At 41.8% G+C, this 21,586-nt stretch overlaps 1 protein-coding gene across 3 annotated transcripts in view; it reads right to left on the bottom strand.

The window, feature by feature from the left end:
• Window positions 1–239: 239 nt before the first annotated feature.
• LOC119015900 (diencephalon/mesencephalon homeobox protein 1-B-like) overlaps window positions 240–21,586 on the bottom strand; it is a 25,559-nt gene continuing 4,212 nt past the window's right edge. The window contains exons 2-9 of one of the 3 annotated variants that reach the window (XM_037091970.1): window positions 20,592–20,797; window positions 17,741–17,903; window positions 17,529–17,635; window positions 17,146–17,282; window positions 16,927–17,063; window positions 15,201–15,462; window positions 8,357–8,673; window positions 240–1,102 (exon numbers count right to left, since the gene is read on the bottom strand). In XM_037091970.1, coding sequence (XP_036947865.1) covers window positions 939–1,102; window positions 8,357–8,673; window positions 15,201–15,462; window positions 16,927–17,063; window positions 17,146–17,282; window positions 17,529–17,635; window positions 17,741–17,903; window positions 20,592–20,797 — 1,493 coding nt within the window. In that variant the 3' untranslated portion in view covers window positions 240–938. Of the gene's footprint in view, window positions 1,103–8,356; window positions 8,674–15,200; window positions 15,463–16,926; window positions 17,064–17,145; window positions 17,295–17,528; window positions 17,636–17,740; window positions 17,904–20,591; window positions 20,798–21,586 lie in introns of all 3 variants that reach the window. The other 2 variants (XM_037091968.1, XM_037091969.1) reach the window with 2 other exon arrangements.

The following is a 21,586-nucleotide window of genomic DNA, read 5'->3' on the forward strand; positions in this document are numbered from 1 at the left end:
GTTTCTCTTTTTCTGTAGTTGTTTTAATCTCTGTGAGGCACTTTGAGCTACTTTTCTGTATGAAAAGCACCATACAAATAAAGATTGACTGATTGATCGATTGACTTTTAGAAATGCATCCCACCACTCATGCACTGTGTAATAGGCCATATAGCTTAATTACATGTATGAAAACATGTTTTTTGTCATCTCCACCTGAAAGAACCACCAGAATGCACTTACAATAAAGACTACTTATGGAGAGGATGCATTTTCTTTCTTTTATTGAGTTGTTAACAGACCATAAAATGAAGTGTACAGACTCAGTTATAATCATGTAACACTGGAGATGAACAGTCTATACTTTAGTCTCCCTTGTAATGAATAAAGTGTCTGTTTGTGCAGTAATTATCGTGAACAATATAGTGACTTTTATACTTATAGTTAATAAGTAACGAGTAACATTTCTGTGTAACACTTGATAAGTTAACTGTAAAATGAAAACTCATCTACTATTTACTGTTTTGCCGTGAACCTCCAGACATTTTGTGAACTCCAACTTTCCATCAGCATGGGGTTGAGTACATAATGATGAAATTGTAACTTGTAATAAAGGCTTACGTGTGTTGGTAGGTGATCATGCCTGAATCAACACAATCATGAACATGTATGCATACTTAGAAAAAGGATATGTAGAACTACACTTTACCCGACCTCCCACACCCCTCTATGTCCAAACTGTTGGTCTGCAACAAAACTGACTTAATCAAAACTAAAAATATGTTGGACACATATTAAATAAAGGATTAACAGAGCAACAAGCATTTATTTTAGCCAAGCCACATGCAACCCAGACCAAGTATGCTGGCATTAATATCTACTGAACATCCCAATAGTTATCTAAACAGAACATGCAGAAGATCCTACACAACACACTGACACACTAAGCCGAACAAACATTAAGTAAAAAATCTGTGTGGGGAGAAGTCAAAGTGGACCTGGCTATGAATCTCTCTCTCAATCTTGACACAAGGGGGCGCTGGAGGGCATTCTGGAGCGGCAGGGCTGACCTGAGAAGGCAGAAGGGATGAAGCCCTGGTTGGAGTGATCTCTGCCATCCCACCTGCAAGGAAACAGGTTTAAACAGAGATGTGACAGCTGAACTTTACCGAGGGTATTTTAGCTCAGGAGCAGGGCCACATCTCAAACACACCTTATCCTCTAATGTGTCTATGTATGCCTACCAGACCTGCATTCCTGTTCGTTCCCTTTTTTCTGTTCCCCACCTTGACTCCCCTCTTATCTCTCTCCTCTCTCATTAGTCCCCATAAGCTCATAAGTGCTTAATGGTGTGCCATGATATCTATTGCAATAGATGCAATGCACAAATATGCAACAAGTGAGTAATGAGTTTTTAATTCCCTATATTGGTACTTTGTACGTATTTGGCATTCATGCAACTGTCTGGTGGGGGGAATTATGTGAGTGTGACACATCAAAGTCCCTGATTGATGGCCGGTGTGAAGGAGGATAACGGGGAAAATGGATCGCTTTGCTGTACGGAGCAGCTCACCTCATTTTTAATTTTGTGACCTGTCTGGTTTAAATCTGAGTTGCTGCTTTTACGTCATTTTACAAAGTTTCAAATGAATTCTTGAACCATTTTAATAATACCTATTTCATGGTTGATGTGGTTGTGCCAAATTTGATTAGGACTTTAGTAGATAAAATTATGGGTTTAAGTGTGATTAGATTACACGTCGTTATCATCATTAATCTTTCGTTTAAAGTTCAATAAACACTTATAAATGGGCGTCCTGGTGTCTGAGTGATTCAGCCACCTGCTATGCAATTCGTAGTTTCCAGCTTTGTCTTCTACTCTGGACATCTATATCATGTCTTCCCTCTTGCTTCCCAAGATGTTTACATTGAAGCGATATAGCCCTTTATTCCATTAACAAATGCACACGAAGGGCAAACACTAACACAGTCCAACCTACAGCCCTGGTTTGGTAGAAGCTTCTCTCTCATTCACAACTGAAAAATTAAAATGAGGTCAAGTATGAGGTCCAATGCAAGTAAATGAAGTGCACATTATAATATTAAGTAGATAATAAGAGCACAGGAGGACAAGTTCCCATATGTTTTCACTAAACTAGGGGATGCAATGATTGTAGTTTACTGTTTACCCAATAAATAAAAAGGCCAAATGCTAACGCCAAAATAAACACTTGTATTTCCTTGTTGGTTGTGGTTTTTACTCTAGAGCTGACTGCAGAGCAGGAAGAGTTTATGGGGTCATTAAGGAGAAGAGAAGAAGAACTGAATAAAGATTTTTTGGTGATTAAGCACTTCCAAGATTTGGACGGGTTTGAAACTGTTACATTAAAATCATCAGTATAAAAAGATAAACAACCAGAATATATCTCTACGTTTTCTACTATACCTTTAGAAACCCAATAACACATTCAGCATGATAAATCAATTCATTTTGAAATTCTGGGTTAATTTCGGATGAACTCTTAGTATTTTATTCCCAGCTGCAGGAAGGAAGCTTCTGACTGGCTCATTTTTTCCATTTTGAGCACACAAACTGAGTTGGATTGATAGTTGACAACTACAATTATCATAAAAATCCTGTGTTTCTACGAGGAATATCGAGATACTACCTGAAAGAAAACTTTGACTCCACACTCAACATGACTGTAACACCAGGGCCATTGTGCGTCCATGTAACCAGATTCTCCATTTTCATACTGGTGTTGTATTACAAAGTCACAGACAAATAAGACCCAGAATTACGGCCTCATGGCTGCAGTGTTTCCCACAGGATTTAATGAGACTATGGTGGGTGAATGTTGGACCCTCTAGGGGGGTCCGGGGGCATGCTCCCCCGGAAGATTTTTTTTTACCATTTTGAAGTTGAATGCATCAATCTGGTGCACTTTGAAAGCAAAATTAAGAGGCTAGATCTATGAGGAACTGTGTGCTCTTGTACACAATTTAATCACAAACACATTGGTTGTATAGATACTAATAGTGAAAACACAAAATCAAATATCGCATACATCTGAGCCATCAAAGAAATAAAGCAAAAGTGTTTACCTTTACCAGATAAAATAATAAATAATTAAACTGTAAGCTAAATTGTAATAAAAAATAAAATGGATTCGGAGGGTGCATCAACATTTTGGCAGGCAAAAACATTTTGGCCTCTTTTGCTTCCATAACTTGTCTTCTTTCAGACTAGTTGAAAGAAAACATCCAAAATACACATTTATACAACACTCCTATTTGCAAACTTTGCACCCTGAATTTGGACATTGAATTTTCCTGGGTTTTGAAAAAAACACTTCTAATGCCCTTTGGTAGTCAAATTTCTCTGGACACGGCCCATTGATGGAGACCCTCAGGCAGGCAGCCAGGTGCTCTCCTTGCAGCCTGTTGCGAAGCTCTGATTTGACCTGAAAATGAAGGTAACTACAATTAGCCAAATGAATGAAAATATTTTAAGGACACTGCTCTTTTAGTTAAAGAGTATGCAGTTTATCATGTAAGTGCAATGGGTTAAAAGTTTGACACACATCTCAGCAACATATTACCATGCCCTCTGTCCTTACCCTGTTCATTGTGGAGAAGTCTCTCTCACAGTTGACACTTGACACCGGAATGACAAGTGCAATTGCTGCCAATCGGCTGAGTAATGGGTACATCTGTCCCAATTCATCGCACTCACTGGCTAGCAGGGTCATTATTTCAGCCTGGTTCTTGTCCTAGAGGAATAATTTCAAAAAGATGTTAATTTATATCTAAATTGATAAAGGTGTGTCTGCAGGTTAAACTGAATAATTTTTAAGACTTGAAAGTCTTGGTGAGGTAACTTGCTCCTCAGATGCTGAAAATACGTTAGTTAGGCCTACATGGCTCGCAGGGCTCTCGTCCACAACGAAGCCTTAAGTAGACATTAGAACGGACGGAATTCCACTACTAGAACGGCCATAAGTGTTCATTTTGACTCCTAGATTTTACACTCTGTAATCTCTCATGTAAATACCCAATTGAGTGATGAATGCATTCATTGTGTTTAAAAAACGAAATAACACCAAAACGTACATTTTAACACATTTGAGTATACATTTATCAATATTCATATCATCGTAATTATTGCATATATTTACACACGATTTTAATAGAGAAATCTCAGAACAAGACAATTAATAATTAAAAGTAACGTATTTGAAACAATTTATTTTAATACTTAATATATTATAAAAAAAATATATATATATATATAATAATCGAAAAAAACTGGAAACGACCTGATCTAGTACAAGAAAAACAAAACAAAAAAAAAGCCGTTGTTATCACTGGTCACAGTCTCCGCAGATTATCTCCGCTCTCCTCGCAGTTACCACACGCGGGCTTGTGCCATTTCAAGTGTCCGACGTTTGGTTCTGTTTGCAGCTCCCCTCCATATATTCTGCCCTCTACTCCTCTGCCAGCTGCTGCTCAAGTAACTCAAGTAAATTCGCAAAGAAGCACAGCTGGAGACCGTTAACAAAGTTAGAGACAAAAGAGACTGCGGTACATGCGATGTGCGGTAAATAAGTCCACTTCTGGCCGCAATAAAACATATCACATTTTCATTGTCTTTTGTATGATTTATATAAAAACTAAAAATCAAGACACTTTTAGGAACAATTATGTACGGGCAGTATTGCGGGGTTTTTTTTTCATTCAACACAGTTATTGCACACATGAATATGAAAACGGTCGAAATAACCGTCTTGGCCGTTCTAGTTTTGGTTGTCAGAGTCGCTGGTAATAACAACGATTCTCTATATACATTTATACTTTCTGAACCGTCTCTGGCAATAACATTAACGTTAACTAGTTCGATATAGGTTAGCGTTAAGTTACATACTTTTTCACGGAAAGCATCCGGATATATCAATCGACATAATCGAGACTGACAGCTTACATCGTAACGTTATCTTTTTGCTGTAGTACATAGATCAGGATAACATTGTTTCTAAACTAGTGGATATTGTAAAGTTTGTTAAAGTTTCTTACCTCAAATGATGTGGTGTCCTAAAATGCCTTCTTCACGTCGTCTTCACCTCTGCTTCACAATGCCGTAAGGTAACGCGATATATTCCAGTGCGTACGTGCCTGCGTGAGTGTGTAAGTGAGTGTGCGCGCGCCATGTACAGCGGGGTGGGGGCAGAGCGGGGCAGAGCCGACAGACAGAGAGTGAGAGCTCCTTTGCCAAAGCCGCAGCGCGAAACACGTGTTACAGATCTTTTATGTTATTATGAGAAGTGTAAGATTTTTTTCAGTTCACTCTGAGACTGTGGCGGAATAAATTAGACCATGGCGGGCCGCCAGAGTCTAAGTAAGCAAGCCTGAGCTTTTGGATTGAACAATGAGGAGAACATGTGTTATAGAACATTATGAAGACGCACTGAAGTTGACCTTTGACCTTTTGTTTATGAAATGACATCACTCCATCATTTTATCCTTTTAGACAATTCTGTACAATTTAGTTGTAATTATTGTATGAATATGTAAAAATCTCCTGTGGGCTCACCACTCATGGGAGGGTTCAGAGGGGGCGGGTGCAGTGGGATCTGGGTGGCGGTCGTGGGCGGGGGCCCCGGCGACCCAATCCCCGGATGGTGACTCTAGCCATGGGGACATGGAATGTCACCTCACTGGGGGGGAAAGAGCCTGAGCTGGTGCGAGAGGTTGAGCGGTACCGACTAGAGATAGTCGGGCTCTCCTCTACGCACAGTCTGGGCTCTGGAACCGAACTCCTTGAGAGAGGCTGGACTCTCTTCTTTTCTGGAGTTGCCCACGGTGAGAGGCGGCGAGCTGGTGTGGGCTTGCTTATAGCTCCTCGTCTCAGCCGCTATGTGTTGGGGTTTACCCCAGTGAACGAGAGGGTCGTTTCCCTGCGCCTTCGGGTCGGGGATAGGTATCTCACTGTTGTTTCGGCTTATGGGACGAGCGGCAGTGCAGAGTACCCGGCCTTCTTGGAGTCCCTGGGAGGGGTACTGGAGAGTGCTCCAACCGGGGACTCCGTCGTTCTTCTGGGGGACTTCAACGCTCACGTGGGCAACGACAGTGTTACCTGGAGGGGTGTGATTGGGAGGAACAGCCTCCCCAATCTGAATCAGAGTGGTGCTCTGTTACTGGACTTCTGTGCTAGTCACAGTTTGTCCATAACGAACACCATGTTTAAGCATAAGGGTGTCCATATGTGCACATGGCACCAGAACACCCTAGGCCGGAGGTCAATGATCGACTTTGTGGTCGTGTCATCTGGCCTCCGGCCGTATGTCTTGGACACTCGGGTGAAGAGAGGGGCTGAGCTGTCAACTGATCACCACCTGGTGGTAAGTCGGATCCATTGGCAGGGGAGGAAGCTGGACAGACCTGGCAGACCCAAACGTATTGTGAGGGTCTGCTGGGAACATCTGGCAGAACCCTCTGTCAAAGAGGTCTTTAACTCCCACCTCCAGGAGAGCTTGGACCTGATCCCGAGCGAGGCTGGGGACATTGAGTCCGAATGGACCATGTTCTCCACTTCTATTGTTGACGCGGCTGTCCGGAGCTGTGGCCGTAGGGTCTCCGGTGCCTGTCGTGGCAGCAATCCCCGAACCCGGTGGTGGACACCGGAAGTAAGGGATGCTGTCAAGCTGAAGAAGGAGTCCTACCGAGCCTGGTTGGCCCGGGGGACTCCTGAAGCAGCTAACGGGTACCGGCAGGCCAGGCGGGCGGCGGCGCAGGCAGTCGCGGAAGCAAAAACTCGGGTCTGGGAAAAGTTCGGAGAGGCCATGGAGGAGGACTATCGGTCAGCCTCGAAGAAATTCTGGCAAACCATCCGGCGCCTCAGGAGGGGGAAGCAGTTCTCCACCAACACTGTTTACAGTGGAGGTGGGGAGCTGTTGACCTCGACTGGGGATATTGTCGGGCGGTGGAAGGAATACTTCGAGGAGCTCCTCAATCCCGCTGACATGTCTTCCATAGAGGAAGCAGAGGCTGGGGACTCGGAGGTTGACTCATTCATCACCCAAGCCGAAGTCACTGAGGTAGTTGGGAAGCTCCTCGGTGGCAGAGCAGCGGGGGTGGATGAGATCCGCCCTGAGTACCTCAAGTCTCTGGATGTTGTAGGGCTGTCTTGGTTGACACGTCTCTGCAGCATTGCATGGCAGTCGGGGACAGTGCCTCTGGACTGGCAGACCGGGGTGGTGGTCCCCCTATTTAAAAAGGGGGACCGGAGGGTGTGCTCCAACTATCGGGGGATCACACTCCTCAGCCTCCCTGGGAAAGTCTATTCCAGGGTACTGGAGAGGAGAATTCAGACGATAGTCGAACCTCAGGAGGAACAATGCGGTTTTCGTCTGGGCCGCGGAACACTGGACCAGCTCCATACCCTCCGCAGGGTGCTCGAGGGTTCATGGGAGTTTGCCCAACCAGTCCACATGTGTTTTGTGGACTTGGAGAAGGCATTCGACCGTGTCCCTCGTGGCATTCTGTGGGAGGTGCTCCGGGAGTACAGGGTCGGAGGCCCCCTGTTAAGGGCCGTACGGTCCCTGTACGAGCGGAGCAGGAGCTTGGTTCGCAAGTCAGACCTGTTCCCGGTACATGTTGGACTCCGGCAGGGCTGCCCTTTGTCACCAGTTCTGTTCATTACTTTCATGGACAGAATTTCTAGGCGCAGCCACGGGCCGGAAGGGATCTGGTTTGGGAGCCACAGGATTTCATCTCTGCTTTTCGCGGATGATGTGGTCTTGTTGGCTCCTTCGAGCCGGGACCTCCAGCATGTCCTGGGGCGGTTTGCAGCCGAGTGTGAAGCGGCTGGGATGAGAATCAGCACCTCCAAATCTGAGGCCATGGTTCTCGACTGGAAAAAGGTGGCTTGTCCCCTCCGGGTTGGGGGAGAGCTACTGCCTCAGGTGGAGGAGGCAACGCCTTGGCCTGGGAACGCCTTGGGATCCTCCCAGAAGAGCTGGAGGAAGTGTCCGGGGTGAGGGAAGTCTGGGTGTCCCTGCTCAGACAGCTGCCCCCGCGACCCAGTAACGGATAAAGCGGTAGAAGATGGATGGATGGATGGATATTGTATGAATTCTTGAGACATGGCAAAAAATGTGTTTTGGAGGTCACAGTGACCTTTAACCACCAAATTCTGATCAGTTCATCCTTGAGTTTAAGTGGTCGTTGGTGTCAAACTTGTTGTAATTCTCAAAGCATTTCTGAGATGTCCTGTCCACAAATCAATACCATATTAATAACTAATTTATGGATCTTCATGTTTTGGTTTCCTTTTTTTTGGACAAAAAATAAATAAATCAAATGTCATCCTGTGACTCACCATGATGGCCTGCAGACTGCAGCAGGACCTGCCCTCTGCTCTGGGACTGGAAGTAGGCGTGACCTCTAGTCAAGTTGGTGACCATGCCAGTGGAGTTTCCTCCTGGTCCAAAGGTCAGGTAAGGTGTAGGGTTAGAATCTGGGGGAGTGTGGGTGGGGTAAGGGGGGGGGGGGAGGTATGCCATGTAGGGCAGAGATGCTTGAGGTTGATGCTGGGGCTGGCTGCTGGGGTAGGAGGGCTGCAGCTTATAGGGGAGGTTGTTGTTCTGCTGGCTTGAAGTCAGATCGCCGAGCTTCTCCCCAAAGTCAAAGAAAGACCTGAGGACAATACAAAGAAGAATTTAGTCTCAGGCGCACACATCCATGAATACAGAGTGTCACTAGAGCGAGATCCATAAGGTCATAAACTCTTAAACTCCTCCGATAAATCCATATCTGTCTGATCCATCTGTATTTTTATCACTCTTCCAAGACAAGGAGAAAAGGAGTCATACAAGGAGACGTTAGGTGAAGGCTGTGCAGTGACAGGACTGTCAAAGATGACTGACAACATTTTTATCTGGAAAAGGGGGTCCAGAAGGAAATCTGTGGTATTTTTTTACAATGATTACTTTATAAATCACTCATATCAGCTCCCTGTCTGGGTCAGGGTCAGGGTCAGTTCACCCAAAGATGTAGGGGCTGTTCACACATGTCTAATCAAGAGCAGGGACAGTAATAGGCTGCTCCTTATTATGATTTGGACCTGTAGTGTTGCAGCCCACCATGCCCAGCTGAGCTCCTGAGATGTGAAAGACGCTCAGGGGACAGCTGAAAAAAGTTCTAGTTGATGCAAATATCCTCCGACTCACTGCAAGCAACAACCAGATGAGAGCCAATCACACACCGAGTTGTCTACTGCTCTGCTCCACGAATAGAGTGAGGATTGTTTCAAGTGACTGGACTGCAATCTTGTCAGCTCAGGTGCCACTGTATTAAAACAGTTTCAAGTTTCATGTATACTGCACAGAGATTTATGATACTATATAAAAAAAAAATACAAAAGAGCTATTCTGTTCTCAGGACACAAACTGTCTAAGAAAAGAAAATCTTCCTTGAGTGTACTATATGGTGGCTATGTTAGACACAAACAATCTATATGTGTGCAAGATTGTCTTCAAAAACATTGAAATACCAACACAGAAATTCAGAATATTTACGCTGTACATATCTACCTGTATCAACTGTGCTTACTCGCTCTGTCTTCACTCCAACCCTTGTTATTTTTATGACACAGTATTGTGTTAATTTTTCTCTGCAGTATCAATATTTTTGAAGATATCGTACAGAAGTAAGCCATTCCAGTATCTTGAAAAAAATGGTTTGATAAGTTTGGGTCTACAGTCTTGCTAGCAACTCTGAGAGGCTGTACTTGTGCATAGTCATCACAGTGATGTTTACCAGATTAGTTTAGCATGCTTGCATGAGGTTGATGGAGATGTCATTAGTGCTCCATGTGTACCAATATTTAACCTTAAACATCATTGTTATGAGAGAAGTGAAGTCTGCAGGGTTCATACACATTTTTCAAGGTCAAACTCAAGCACTTTTAAAGCACTTTTAATGGTAATTTTCAATTTTTTCCAGCACCCTATTTTTTTTCACAATTATGTACATTGTATTATGCTGTAAACATCTAGAATTATGTTTCATATTAGCAAAAAGTTTCCAAAAAAAGGGAAGCCACTTGGCATTCTTCAGGCACACTTGCACCGAGACAAAGAGAGACCTGAGAGCAACCTGTCATTTCCTTTTTTGACATACCTTTTTATGTTTCAAAATGCATTGTTGGGAGTAACGTAGGGCTGGTCAATGAAACAATAACGATATCTATCACAATAAACATGTGATCAATATCAACAGAAAATATGTTCAATAGAACGATCGATAATTTCACTGAACTCCATTAGAAACAGATGATCTGCGAGTGGCAAAATACAGTGCGAGGCCCAGCTGACGGACGAGAGGTTTATGCACGCAACTCTGTTTAATTTTGATCAAAACAAAACTTCAGACACAGACCGAAGAACCTTCACATCCCTACGCATTAGTGCAACAGTTGCGTAGGGATACGGAGGTTCTACGGTTGAGAAAATGTAGAACCAAAAGAAAGGGCGGTCTGACAGCGGTGTTAATTTTCTCTATTCAACTTACACTTGCAATAATAGAGATTTTAGGTGAGCCTTGTTTGAGGTGGTTAAAATTCGCTTTGCGTCTGGACTCCGTTCACTGCAGTACAAAGCTGAGCGTCTGGGCTGGAGCGGCTCTCTGCTTCTCCAAACTGAGGCTGCGCTGATCGCTGATTACGGTAGCGAACAGACCGACTATAGAGATGTACTTTATATGACCCCACTAACTCCAACTATCCCTTTAACACATTGTCAAGCAGCAATGTCAGCTTCTACACTATTTTGTCTCATGTCTTAGATTCTGAAATCTTGAAAATGTTTTTTTTTTCAAATCTCACCTGTAGTCAGCATTTACAGGGTTATTTCTAAAAATGTTCTTATTTCAAATGGGTAAAAAAAGATCAACAATTATCGATATCGACTGATATGAAACACTTACATCGTGATACATTTTTCAGCCATATCGCCCAGCCCTACAGCAACGCGTTACAAAAGTAATGCAATTACCGTAATGCATTACTTTTTCTGTAACGCACTGATGTAAGCCATTCCAAAAAAAAAAAAAAAAAAGGTAAATATTTTACTCGGTACAAATCCCAGTAATGCGCATTATAATGCATTTTAAACCTGTAATGCTTGTCCTCCTCTAAACTGTCTTTTATAAAATCTGACTCTCTTATCAAAGTTTGACCGAGTTTGCTTGTAGCGATCTTTAAGTTGCTTTCTAATAGCTGGATCTTTACATTTCAAAAATTCCCTCTCAGCCTGTCTCTTGTCATTCAGAAGTTTTTTGAGTTCTGCATTCCAATATGGTTTATTCCTACCCACTTTGAAATGTATTCCTCCCTGGCCAGATAAAGATTTTCTTGATAAGTTGTCAGTATCAGGATTTGTTCTGCCATTTAGGACACAGCATTTACAATCCCTGAGAAATTCAAGGAGTGATTCCCCGTGACTGTTCATGCTTTGGTCTATGGCCACTTGAGGTGGGACATTATCAATATCCCCACTACAGTCATCTTTATTTGAAATGCGACTGTTGAAGTCTCCACATAAATAAATGACATCAGCTTCGAAGGAGTAAACCTGGGCCAGCAGATGAGTTAAAAAAGTAACTGAGTCCTGTACTCTGGCGGTAGATAGCAGGGAAAGATAACTAAACTATACTGCAGCTCCCAATGCTCCAAACGTACTCCAATTATGTCGTCCATAGACTTGTCCACTACAGAAAATTCAAAATGGATGATGGTGTTGGTATGGATATGCCAGGCTATAGCGTAAATACATTTTTGAATCGGGATATTACTATAGAAGAATTTCAAAATGCTTTGGACAAAGTAAAACTGAAGGAAACACCGGGCATAGAAGGCATCCCAAATGAAGCCCTGAAATCTCCATATCTCCTTCAAGTCCTCTTTTGCCTGTTTCAGACACGTTTTGAGTATGGTATAATTCCATCACCATGGTATAAATCTATCATAAAACCTATCCCAAAGTCAGTAAAGAATGATCCCAGAATACCTCTTAATTACAGAGGCATCAGTCTCCTAAATACAGTTTATAAGGGATATTCTAATATACTGAATTATAGGCTTATTCGATATTTGGAAATGAAACTGTTGATGAGCAGAATGGGTTTAGAAAGCACTGTGCCTGTGTTGACCATATTCATTCCATGTCAACTATTATTAGAGCTACAATCGCCACAGGTAAACCCACTTTCTCATGCTTTGTTGATGTCCAAAAGGCACTCGATTGGATTAATAGAGATTCACTTGTCTTCAAACTGATGGAAGAAGGGGTGGATGGTAGATTCTACAAAGCTATTCAGAGTCTGTATGGTAACCCAGTTGCTTGTGTTGAGATCAATGATATGTATACTGATTGGTTTGAAGCCCCTTTTGGTGTGAAACAAGGTGATATTCTTTCTCCAACACTTTTTGTATTGTTTGTAAATGATTTAGCTCTACAGATTAAGAAAAATAATCTGGGTGTATGTTTGGATGACACATGCTTAGGTATTCTATTATACACAGATGACATTAATTTACTGGCAGAATCTGAGTCTGATTTTCAAAATATGCTAAATTTGGTTAGTTCCTGGTGTCATAAATGGAGATTGGTGATAAATCAGAGATACACAGATAATGCATTTTACAAATAAAGGCATGGAAAGAAGTAAACAGAAATTCTATTTTGATTCAGTTCCCTTGGAAGATGTTAGCTCATACAAATATTTAGGTTTCCTTCTGGATGATTTTATGACGTTTGAAACTGGTTTTAGGCGCCTTGCTGATTCAGCTAGGAGAGCTTTGGGATCAGTTATCAATAAAATTAAAGTTTGTAATGATTTGGGTTACTTATACTCAACTGTATAATGCATGCTTCTCTCCCATACTGAACGATGCTGCAGGAGTGTGGGGATTTAAAGAATCCAAAGTTAGAGATACTATACAGAATAGAGCTATAAGATTTTTTTTGGGTCTCCATAAATTTGCGCCAATTCCAGCAATAGAAGGAGATATGGGCTGGATTCCAGGATGTGTACAACGAAAATGTGAAATGATTCGACTGTGGAGTCAACTAAACAAAATGGCAGAGGATAGAATAAATTAAAAAAGCATTTATATGGAGTAAATTACATAGTTCCCCCTTGTCAAAAGAAATGTACTCTATTTTTGAGGAGGTGGATATGGTGTATACTTACAGGAATAACTGATGCTGTAACGTTAACGTCATTAAAAATAAGCTTCTATTGAAATTTGAAGAGAAATGGTTTGAAAATGTCCTATTAAAACCAAAATTAAGGACATATATGCAGATTAAATCTAACTTTGGACCTGAATTATATGTTACAGCACATTTACAGAGAAGTCAAAGATCTTTAGTTGCACAGTTGACATCTGGTAAACTTTCTCTGGCCATTAAGGTTGGTCGATTTAAATATATTCCTGAGGAGAATATAATATGTGAAATGTGCGACCTAGATAAAGTAGAGAGTGAGTCTCAATTCCTTTTATATTGTACATAGTATGATGATTTGAGAGAGGTATCGTTTCATGAAATCTACGGACAAAATCCCAAAATATTTTGGTGCTCTGATGAGCAGAAGCTGGGGTGGTTGTTTAATTTCAATGTGTTTAAAACTGCTAGCTTTATTTCTCAAGCCTGGAAAAGAAGACAGGTACATTTGTTTACTTAATTTTTGATGTGCTGATGTTGTTGTGCTGATCCAGTTGTGCTCTGGATCTGGTTTGGTTCTTTTTTTTTCCTTGTGTCCTATAAGCCCATGTGGGCTGAGCATACATGTATGCATGACACAATAATAAAAGTAATCCATTCATTCATTCAGTTAACACTTTAACTTTGACAACCCTACATTTTATATCATTTAGTCTGTAAAAACGCTGATTTATCAAATGTTAGCGGTTAACATGAACAAAGTGTTAACGTGCAGCATTGGCCTTAGTTGCTCAAAGTCTAAACTTACATTTCATGTGACTGGAGAGCGCAGACTCTCCCATTGCACAAATCTGCAAATCTTTTTTGCATCACTCCACTCTTTGATTCGGTCCTCGTCTTAACCATAGTTTGTAGTCATCATTCTCCAGCCATGCAGCGCTCGTTAAAACTACAGCCTCTCGACATTTTGTCATCTCCTGCTGTCTCTCTTCGAAGGGGGCGGTGTGGAGTCACACACAGACCGGCAGGTCGCAGAGAGGAGCAGAGAGGCTCAGCGGAGCCCAGGAGAAAACGTCTCCACATACGGTTCTCTTACTGATTTTATTTCTCCTTGTAATAAACAAACTATCCAGTCTGATCACAATTTTGTGAAAGACATCGAATTATAATGTCAAGCACTTTCAAGCACTTAAACTAAAATCCCAGCACTTTTCAGACCTTGAAAAAACAACATTGTAATTCAAGCACCTTCACGGAATTCAAGCACCCGTACGAACCCTGAGTCTGAGGATGATAAACTTTGTGCCAATCTTTGTAAGCAGAAACTCTGACTGTCAGGGGATCGCCAAAATCAACAGGGTTCATCCTCGTTCATGGCAAAGCAGACTGACCAAACAACACTGCCATCCACAGAGACATGCCACTTGCTATACAAAACAAACATTTTCTCAATTACCTCATAATGGCCAACGCTGCAGGTAGTCATTGGGTTATTACTACTTGCACTGTTTGAGACAGAATGTCCCAGATACTCTACAGAACACTGTCAACCAATCTGAAAGGAACTATTATTCATGCTCAGAGTCGTACCAGTGAAAATATGTTGTGTTGTAATTCAAGTGAACTGACCCTCTAACTTTAATAGCAGGACCAGATTGAAAATGTGTTAATATTCATTGTTTGTCTTTGTGTGGTCTTCGGGGGACTTATCGTGCTGTGATTCATAAATGTCATCTAACAAACAAACATCATTTTGTAGAAAGCAACTGAGATGTCTCACAGCATGATTTCAGAGATATTTCAAAGCGCCAGCTGAAACTGACTCCCTCTATTACAGGCACTGTCTGAGGCATCATTATATCGGTATTTTGCAGGATCCCTACTCATGTCTGCAGCCTGCCAACCCACTGTCCTCCTATCATCTCTTGTACTGGTTGTCCCTGTTCAAATCATCTTCTAGTATTCATGTCACTGCTGGCTATGAGCTGAGCTGACCTGGTGCCTGTCTGCAGAGACTGGGAGTCACGATGGGCCAAGGAGGAGCCAGCCTCCACAGCATCCAGGAACAGAGGTGGGGTGTGGGCCAGGGTGTGAACGAGGGGAGGAATCAGGTTGGCAGGGTTGTAGGTCTTTGTGAAAACGGGGGGACTGGCTTGGTGCAGTGGGGGAGGGCTGTGCATGGGGTGTGGGTGGTACTCTGCCAACTCCCCCTGAGATGAAAGCTGGTGCTGGCCCCCATCTCTCATCCTGGATTGGCCTTGGAGATTATACATAGAGATTAAACACTGAGATTAAAGCGATACTGTAGTTTGGTTTCTGGGGAATTTTACTCTTCTTAACATGCAGTGTGAAGGGTTCACTGAGCTCTGAGATTAAACTTGGCTGAACTCAAAGCATGGATATCAGACCCAAGAACAGCAAAATAAAGTAGCTTTGTAGGTATTTTGAAATGGTATTTTAGAAGAATTCAATAAAAATGTTGTTGACTCATCCTGCACTTTTGGGACATATACTAATTTTGCGTCCAATATGCTTTCTTAATTTTTATCACAGGACAATGGATTTATAAAAGGAACCATGGCCCAGAAGAGCGGAGCGTTTTGATGGAGCAGGACACCCTGATTGCACAACTTTACCTGTACCAGTAGCTTTGTTGCTAAAGTAACCACTAACTGCTGCTAAATGAAGCTGCCCTTAGCTAGTTAGTCTCACAGCTTTTTTGACTGAGCCTTGGTATGCTCAGAGTCAACCCTGGAAACAAAACCACCTTGGTGTTCCCTGTCGTTGAGCTGGCCTCAGTCTTCTTTGAGGATGTACTGATCTGTTCTGGTCTGGCTGTGTTTACTGGCAGCTGCCACAGTGAAGAGCGCAACATATCTTCAGCACTACTGGCTACTTGAAACGCTAATCAATATCCATAACAAGTCCCTTCCTAACTGTCTGTTTGTACAGGATAGACCGTATTATGCTGAAGGAAATAGCGCTCTACAAGCTCTTCAATGGGAGCGTTAAAGAAGAAAAATACACTAACAAGTACTAACTGTAAATAAGGAGGTTGTATGAAGCCAATTATTTCAGTATTCAAAATACAATTCAGACTAAGATTCAACAAACCACTACTTTTGTTTTATTGTGAAAAAACAGATGAAAATACTAAGGGGGTGTTGGTGCCATCAGTGGGACCTCTCAGTTAGACATTCAGACCAAAACAAGCCTTGCATTTAGCATGTCTATAGCTGAACTATGAGACGGGATTTTACAGCTTCTGAAACACAAATAAAAAGAACATCTAACCAGTTTCCTATCTTTGCCAGAGAACCCTGCAGTTGTTCTGCTGATGCCCTCTGCATCAGTATCCCCACATATCGTGGTCTCACTGAACTGAACAAGAACAAGGCAGCTGCGTTACTTTCATCTTAACACAACGTCAGGCTGTGTGCACACAACAATTGTAATCTAACATGTGAATGTGTTAAAGATTATTAATGCTAGACCTCTGAGCAAAGACTATTAAACTCTCAGCTGTGGAGAAAGTGTCATTTGAATGCTGCTCAATCACAAAAACCTTCATTAATTAAGCTAATGTAGCTCATTTCACCATTTATCACAACCTCTAGTTTCACACAATTGATCATTATATCATTGTATTGAGCACAATGATCAAATGCATCCGGAGCAGTACATTTTGAGAAAATGTGTTAATAAATGAGGATTCAGATACCTGGGCTGCTGAGGCTGGCCTGCAGGTTGCTGTGGGAGGGCACAGTCTGGTTGGACAGGGTGGGGAAAGAAGGTGCTGTGGAGGTGAGTTGGGGCACCTTGGTGGCAAAGTTACCAGAAAAAGAGGGAGCTCCCTTACTGAAAAAGAGAGAAAACATAACTAATAATACACCGTATGACAGCAAAAAACTCCATAAACACAGAGATGACACTGTGATACCTGTTAGGTGCCTGTGTGGGTATGGTGGAGTTAACTGGTTGATGTGTGGGGCTGCTGTTATATCCAGCTCTACTCTGTCTGTGTTCAACCTCTGCTGTGATGGAGCTCTGCTCTTTCCTCAATTTTGTCCTGCGGTTCTGAAACCAAATCTGGCACATAAAAATATGCAATATTGGAGAGAATGTGAGGACGGTTGTGAGAAAATGGAAGGAGACAGAGAGAGAAAGTGGTCCAAGACCAAGCCCAAGACAGAGGGGTAAGACTTAACTCCCTGTTTGCCAAGCACTTAATCTGTTCTTAGAGTTACATCATCAAATAAGCAATAGAACGGATCAATAAGGGACATCTCTCAGAGGATCAAAACAGGAAAATAAGTGTCAAACCCTCATTTTTTCAGGTGTGACACCAAGTGCTGCAGCGATCAGCCTCTTCTTCTGTAGATCAGGATACTGGTCTTCCAGGAACAAGGCCTCTAAATACACTAACTGATCTGCGGGCATATGCAAATGTACACAAACACACACACACCAAATGGAGGTCAACTATTTGCTTAGTCAAACCTGAACACACCTGGATAAACTGACACTTAAGTTACCAGCACTGAAGGGTATTCGTTTTCTCTTCTTCTTTGCAGGTGGCGGTGGGCAGCTGTCCACAGTCTCTGACCCCGGCACCTGAGAGAAGCTCACGCTGTGGTCTCCACCCGTAGTGCTGTAGAGGATGGAGCGCTGGATGGAGTAGACCTGGGTTATCTCCATCTGCAATTTACCAGACAAACATTGCCTCAGTACTCTTCATCTCAGTCAAATATTGCCTGATTAAAAATGATAATTATTTGCACTGTGAAGTGTGAATAATCACATTTCTTTAAAGCTGAACTCAAGTTTGGAGGGTGGAAAAAAGATGAGGTGTAAACTAAAAGCCAGCAGGGATCTTTGTCTGCCAAAACACAACTGAAGTGCAGCAAAAAGGGCACAACTGAATGTTTCAGCCCACAGAAGGCAAAGTAACAAAGTGAAAAGTAGCAACAAAATAAAAGCTGGTTCAGAACTTCCAAAACCAAGTAATTCATTTACAGTTTTGTCTATGCTCCTCTCATGTTATCTACACTCAAGGGTGCAGATAATGATCGTTTCATCTTTAAATGATCTGAAATTATTTTCTTGATTGACCAATTCATTGTTTGGACTATACTATACTATACTATACTATACTATACTATACATGAGTTACAATTAATGTCCTGGTAATATATGAATTAACTGACAGCATTTTCTGTATGAATTGGCTGTATCCACAACCCGACTCACAGGACCAGCAAAACAGGCATGTTTGTACGGTTTATGTTTGCTTTTCTGCGTGCTGTATTTCTCCAATGAGTGCAGCTGAAGCCTGAAATCAGGAAAATGTACATTTCTTGCTGTTCATAATATGACTTTAAGATTAACTGCAGCTGTGGGTGGTGAACGGAGCCTACTTACAAAATAAAGATTACTGGCAAATTTCATGGTGTAGGTACAGTGAATTATACTGGCAAATAATAATGAATTATTATAATACATTCCCCCTCACATATTTACAGATGTAATGATTTGACACAGTTTGTCATGATCAAATTCTGCAGGTGCGTATTCCAATGATTCAATGAAAGTCTTTCGCCCACTTATATAACACCAGATCACACAATGATCCAGAGATTTAAATCTGGAGGCTGTTTTCACAACCACATCATTAACATTGCAGCAGACTGTAGGTGTTAATCATACCATACACATCACACTGTAATTATATAGGACAAATGAGTAACATGGAGATCTTAACTAGAAGATGCATAAATGTCTGCCATGCTGCTCTGCAATCAAACATTATTCAAAACCACAGGCGTTTATTTTCAAGTTTATGCAATTTACCCAAACTTTCTAAATATCTCTAAGCTGTCAGGCTGAATTTGGGTCTAAGCTGAAATGAACCAATTTGAACACAACTCAATATATTGTATTGATATCAATAACACTACATTCATGCCTTCCCTCTATAACAGATGCAAAATTGTACTCATCAGTGTCTGAAAATTTCAGCTAAAGCTGAGTTTGTTGCTGGAGCTGCAGCAGACTGACGTTGCGTTTTTTATAACCTTAAAGCCACGTAAAGGGAAACTCCACCAAATTTACACATCAAAGTCTGTTTACAGGTCTTTGGGAGTACTATCGCGTAAGTGAAAAGGTTGTATATAAAACCTTTCATGACTCCAGATGGAGTCTCATAAAATTGAATAAATTGCATCAGTTGGATCTGGAGCTGGATTTAGAGTTTGAAGAGTGAGCTTACTTAGCTTTGTAGCCTCCTCCTCTCTCTGCTTGAGGCCAGTGGCACACGGCTACATTAGCCACTATTTGTATTAAACACACCTGACTCTCAGACTGAACTATTCACCACCTTTTGTATTGTGGGCAGGGTAGACCCCACATTCTGACAGACTTTCAGCCCCCCTTGCTCAGATCTTTCAGCTTGGCCTTCATTTTGTTCTCAACTACACAAATGCAACGACAGTGCAGGTTTTGTAGTTGTGACTCTATCGCAGTGAAACAATATGTACGCAGACAGACCAAAAACAACAGCTACGCTACAGTTGACAGGTTGAATGATTGAAAATGTGATAGTTATCTGCAAATAAAGCAAAACTCTCGCCAAAATGCAACCTAGGCTTTTTTGTGACTGTTTATGAGTGAAACCTTTGTGTAAAAGCATAATTACCATGAAGGAGGCACCTTTGAGATTTACCGTCTTTACGTTTTCGGGCAAGCTCATTTTCAATGGGAGTTTAAGGGGCATTTTTACGCTAGCATCAAAATCATTATTCACTAAGAAGGCTCGACACAACATGAAACTTTGTTCGTAGTATCACCAGGGTCTCTACACATGAACACCAGCATTGAGAACACTGTTTGTGTATGCAGAGTTTACTAAAAAGAAGGCTTCTGAACAACTCATGTTAGCAGCTGTATCTTTGACGCACCGTCGTCATGGCAGACAGAAAGGGTCGATCCCCGAGCGCGACCTAACAGGAAGGCTTGAGGAGCGGTCCACCATTACTCTCCTTCCTGTTAGGTCGCACTCAGGGATCACCTTAGGTTGCTTTTTGGTGAGAGTTTCAGTATAAATGAAATAAATGTGGATCCAGGTCACACAGTGGGGAGCTAATAGCACCGTTCCTACTTCCTACCTCCCTAGTTCTGGCACCCTTGCTTGGACCATGCCAAATTTCAAACTCTGTAAAATTTTATGACTGCATATTTTACAGTTGTGCTTTATGCTTACAAAATATGTCAACAGGCAGGCAGACATAAGAACCACAAAGTACTCATTCTAAGAGCACAGTAATGCTCAGAGCTGTTCATCACTCCAATCTGAGGCTCCGACAGAGCCGAGCTGTCCTCTAAGCTCACCGCTGTCACCTCATGTTTACTGCCAGCTTGTGTTTCTTTGTCCTCCTCATCCTTATTTTCACTTCCTGTCTCGCCTCCCGCCTCTTCATCCTCCCTTTGATTAAACACTTCCCCCTCTCCATCCCTCCTCCTCTTCCTCGTGATCCCTCGGCTGTTCTTTGTTTCCAAGTCTTCCAGTTCTTCATCACGCAGAAGGCTTGGACAGTCTGTAACAGAGTGAAGAGAGAAGAATTTTTACTCTTATATACGATATGTAAAGCCTGGACCTATTTTTTTTTTTTTTAATTAATGCAGATACATACACATATGTCCTTAAACCCACACAAACATATTCCAAATAATAATAATAGTACTATAAAGAAAGAAAAACAATCAAAAACAAAACAAACTTATAGACGCTGTGCAAATGTAGGCAATTCTGAGCAACAAACAGGAGAATAGGAAGACAAGACAGTTGACAACAATGTTCATTTGTGATCACTTGAGGCTTGAACTCACAACTTCTGGAACCAAAGACTGTCATCTATCACTCTGAGCTAATTTGAATTTGAATCCACTGTAAAACAATTCAGTTACCAAGACAAAAATCTGAAAATACACAATTGCAGCATGGAGATGTTGGTAATTTGTTTTTAAAAATGACTGATTTGCTCCATAAGTGAATAACTGATGTTTAGCTATGTCATTATTGCATTGACTCCAATTGTTCACATGAAATTTTAAATGCTGTGAAAAATTCTGTTTTTGAGGCTCAATTTTTGATAAATCACAGGAGGAGAGAGGAAACAGGTTTAACAAGTTTTAGTTTTGAAAAAGAAAACTGAGTGATGTACTTCATAATATTAATAGCTTTGAATGTACAAAAGTTTCTTCAATATTGAAGCTACAGTTTGATCAAAGTTCTGAAGCTGTGGTTGATTTGTTATGAATTTTCAATGTTTTGAACTTTAGAGGCTTGCTGTAGCGCCACCATCAGGACTATTGTCTTGGGTTTA

Source organism: Acanthopagrus latus, unplaced genomic scaffold (assembly GCF_904848185.1).
Source record: "Acanthopagrus latus isolate v.2019 unplaced genomic scaffold, fAcaLat1.1, whole genome shotgun sequence".
Classification (NCBI taxonomy): domain Eukaryota; kingdom Metazoa; phylum Chordata; class Actinopteri; order Spariformes; family Sparidae; genus Acanthopagrus; species Acanthopagrus latus.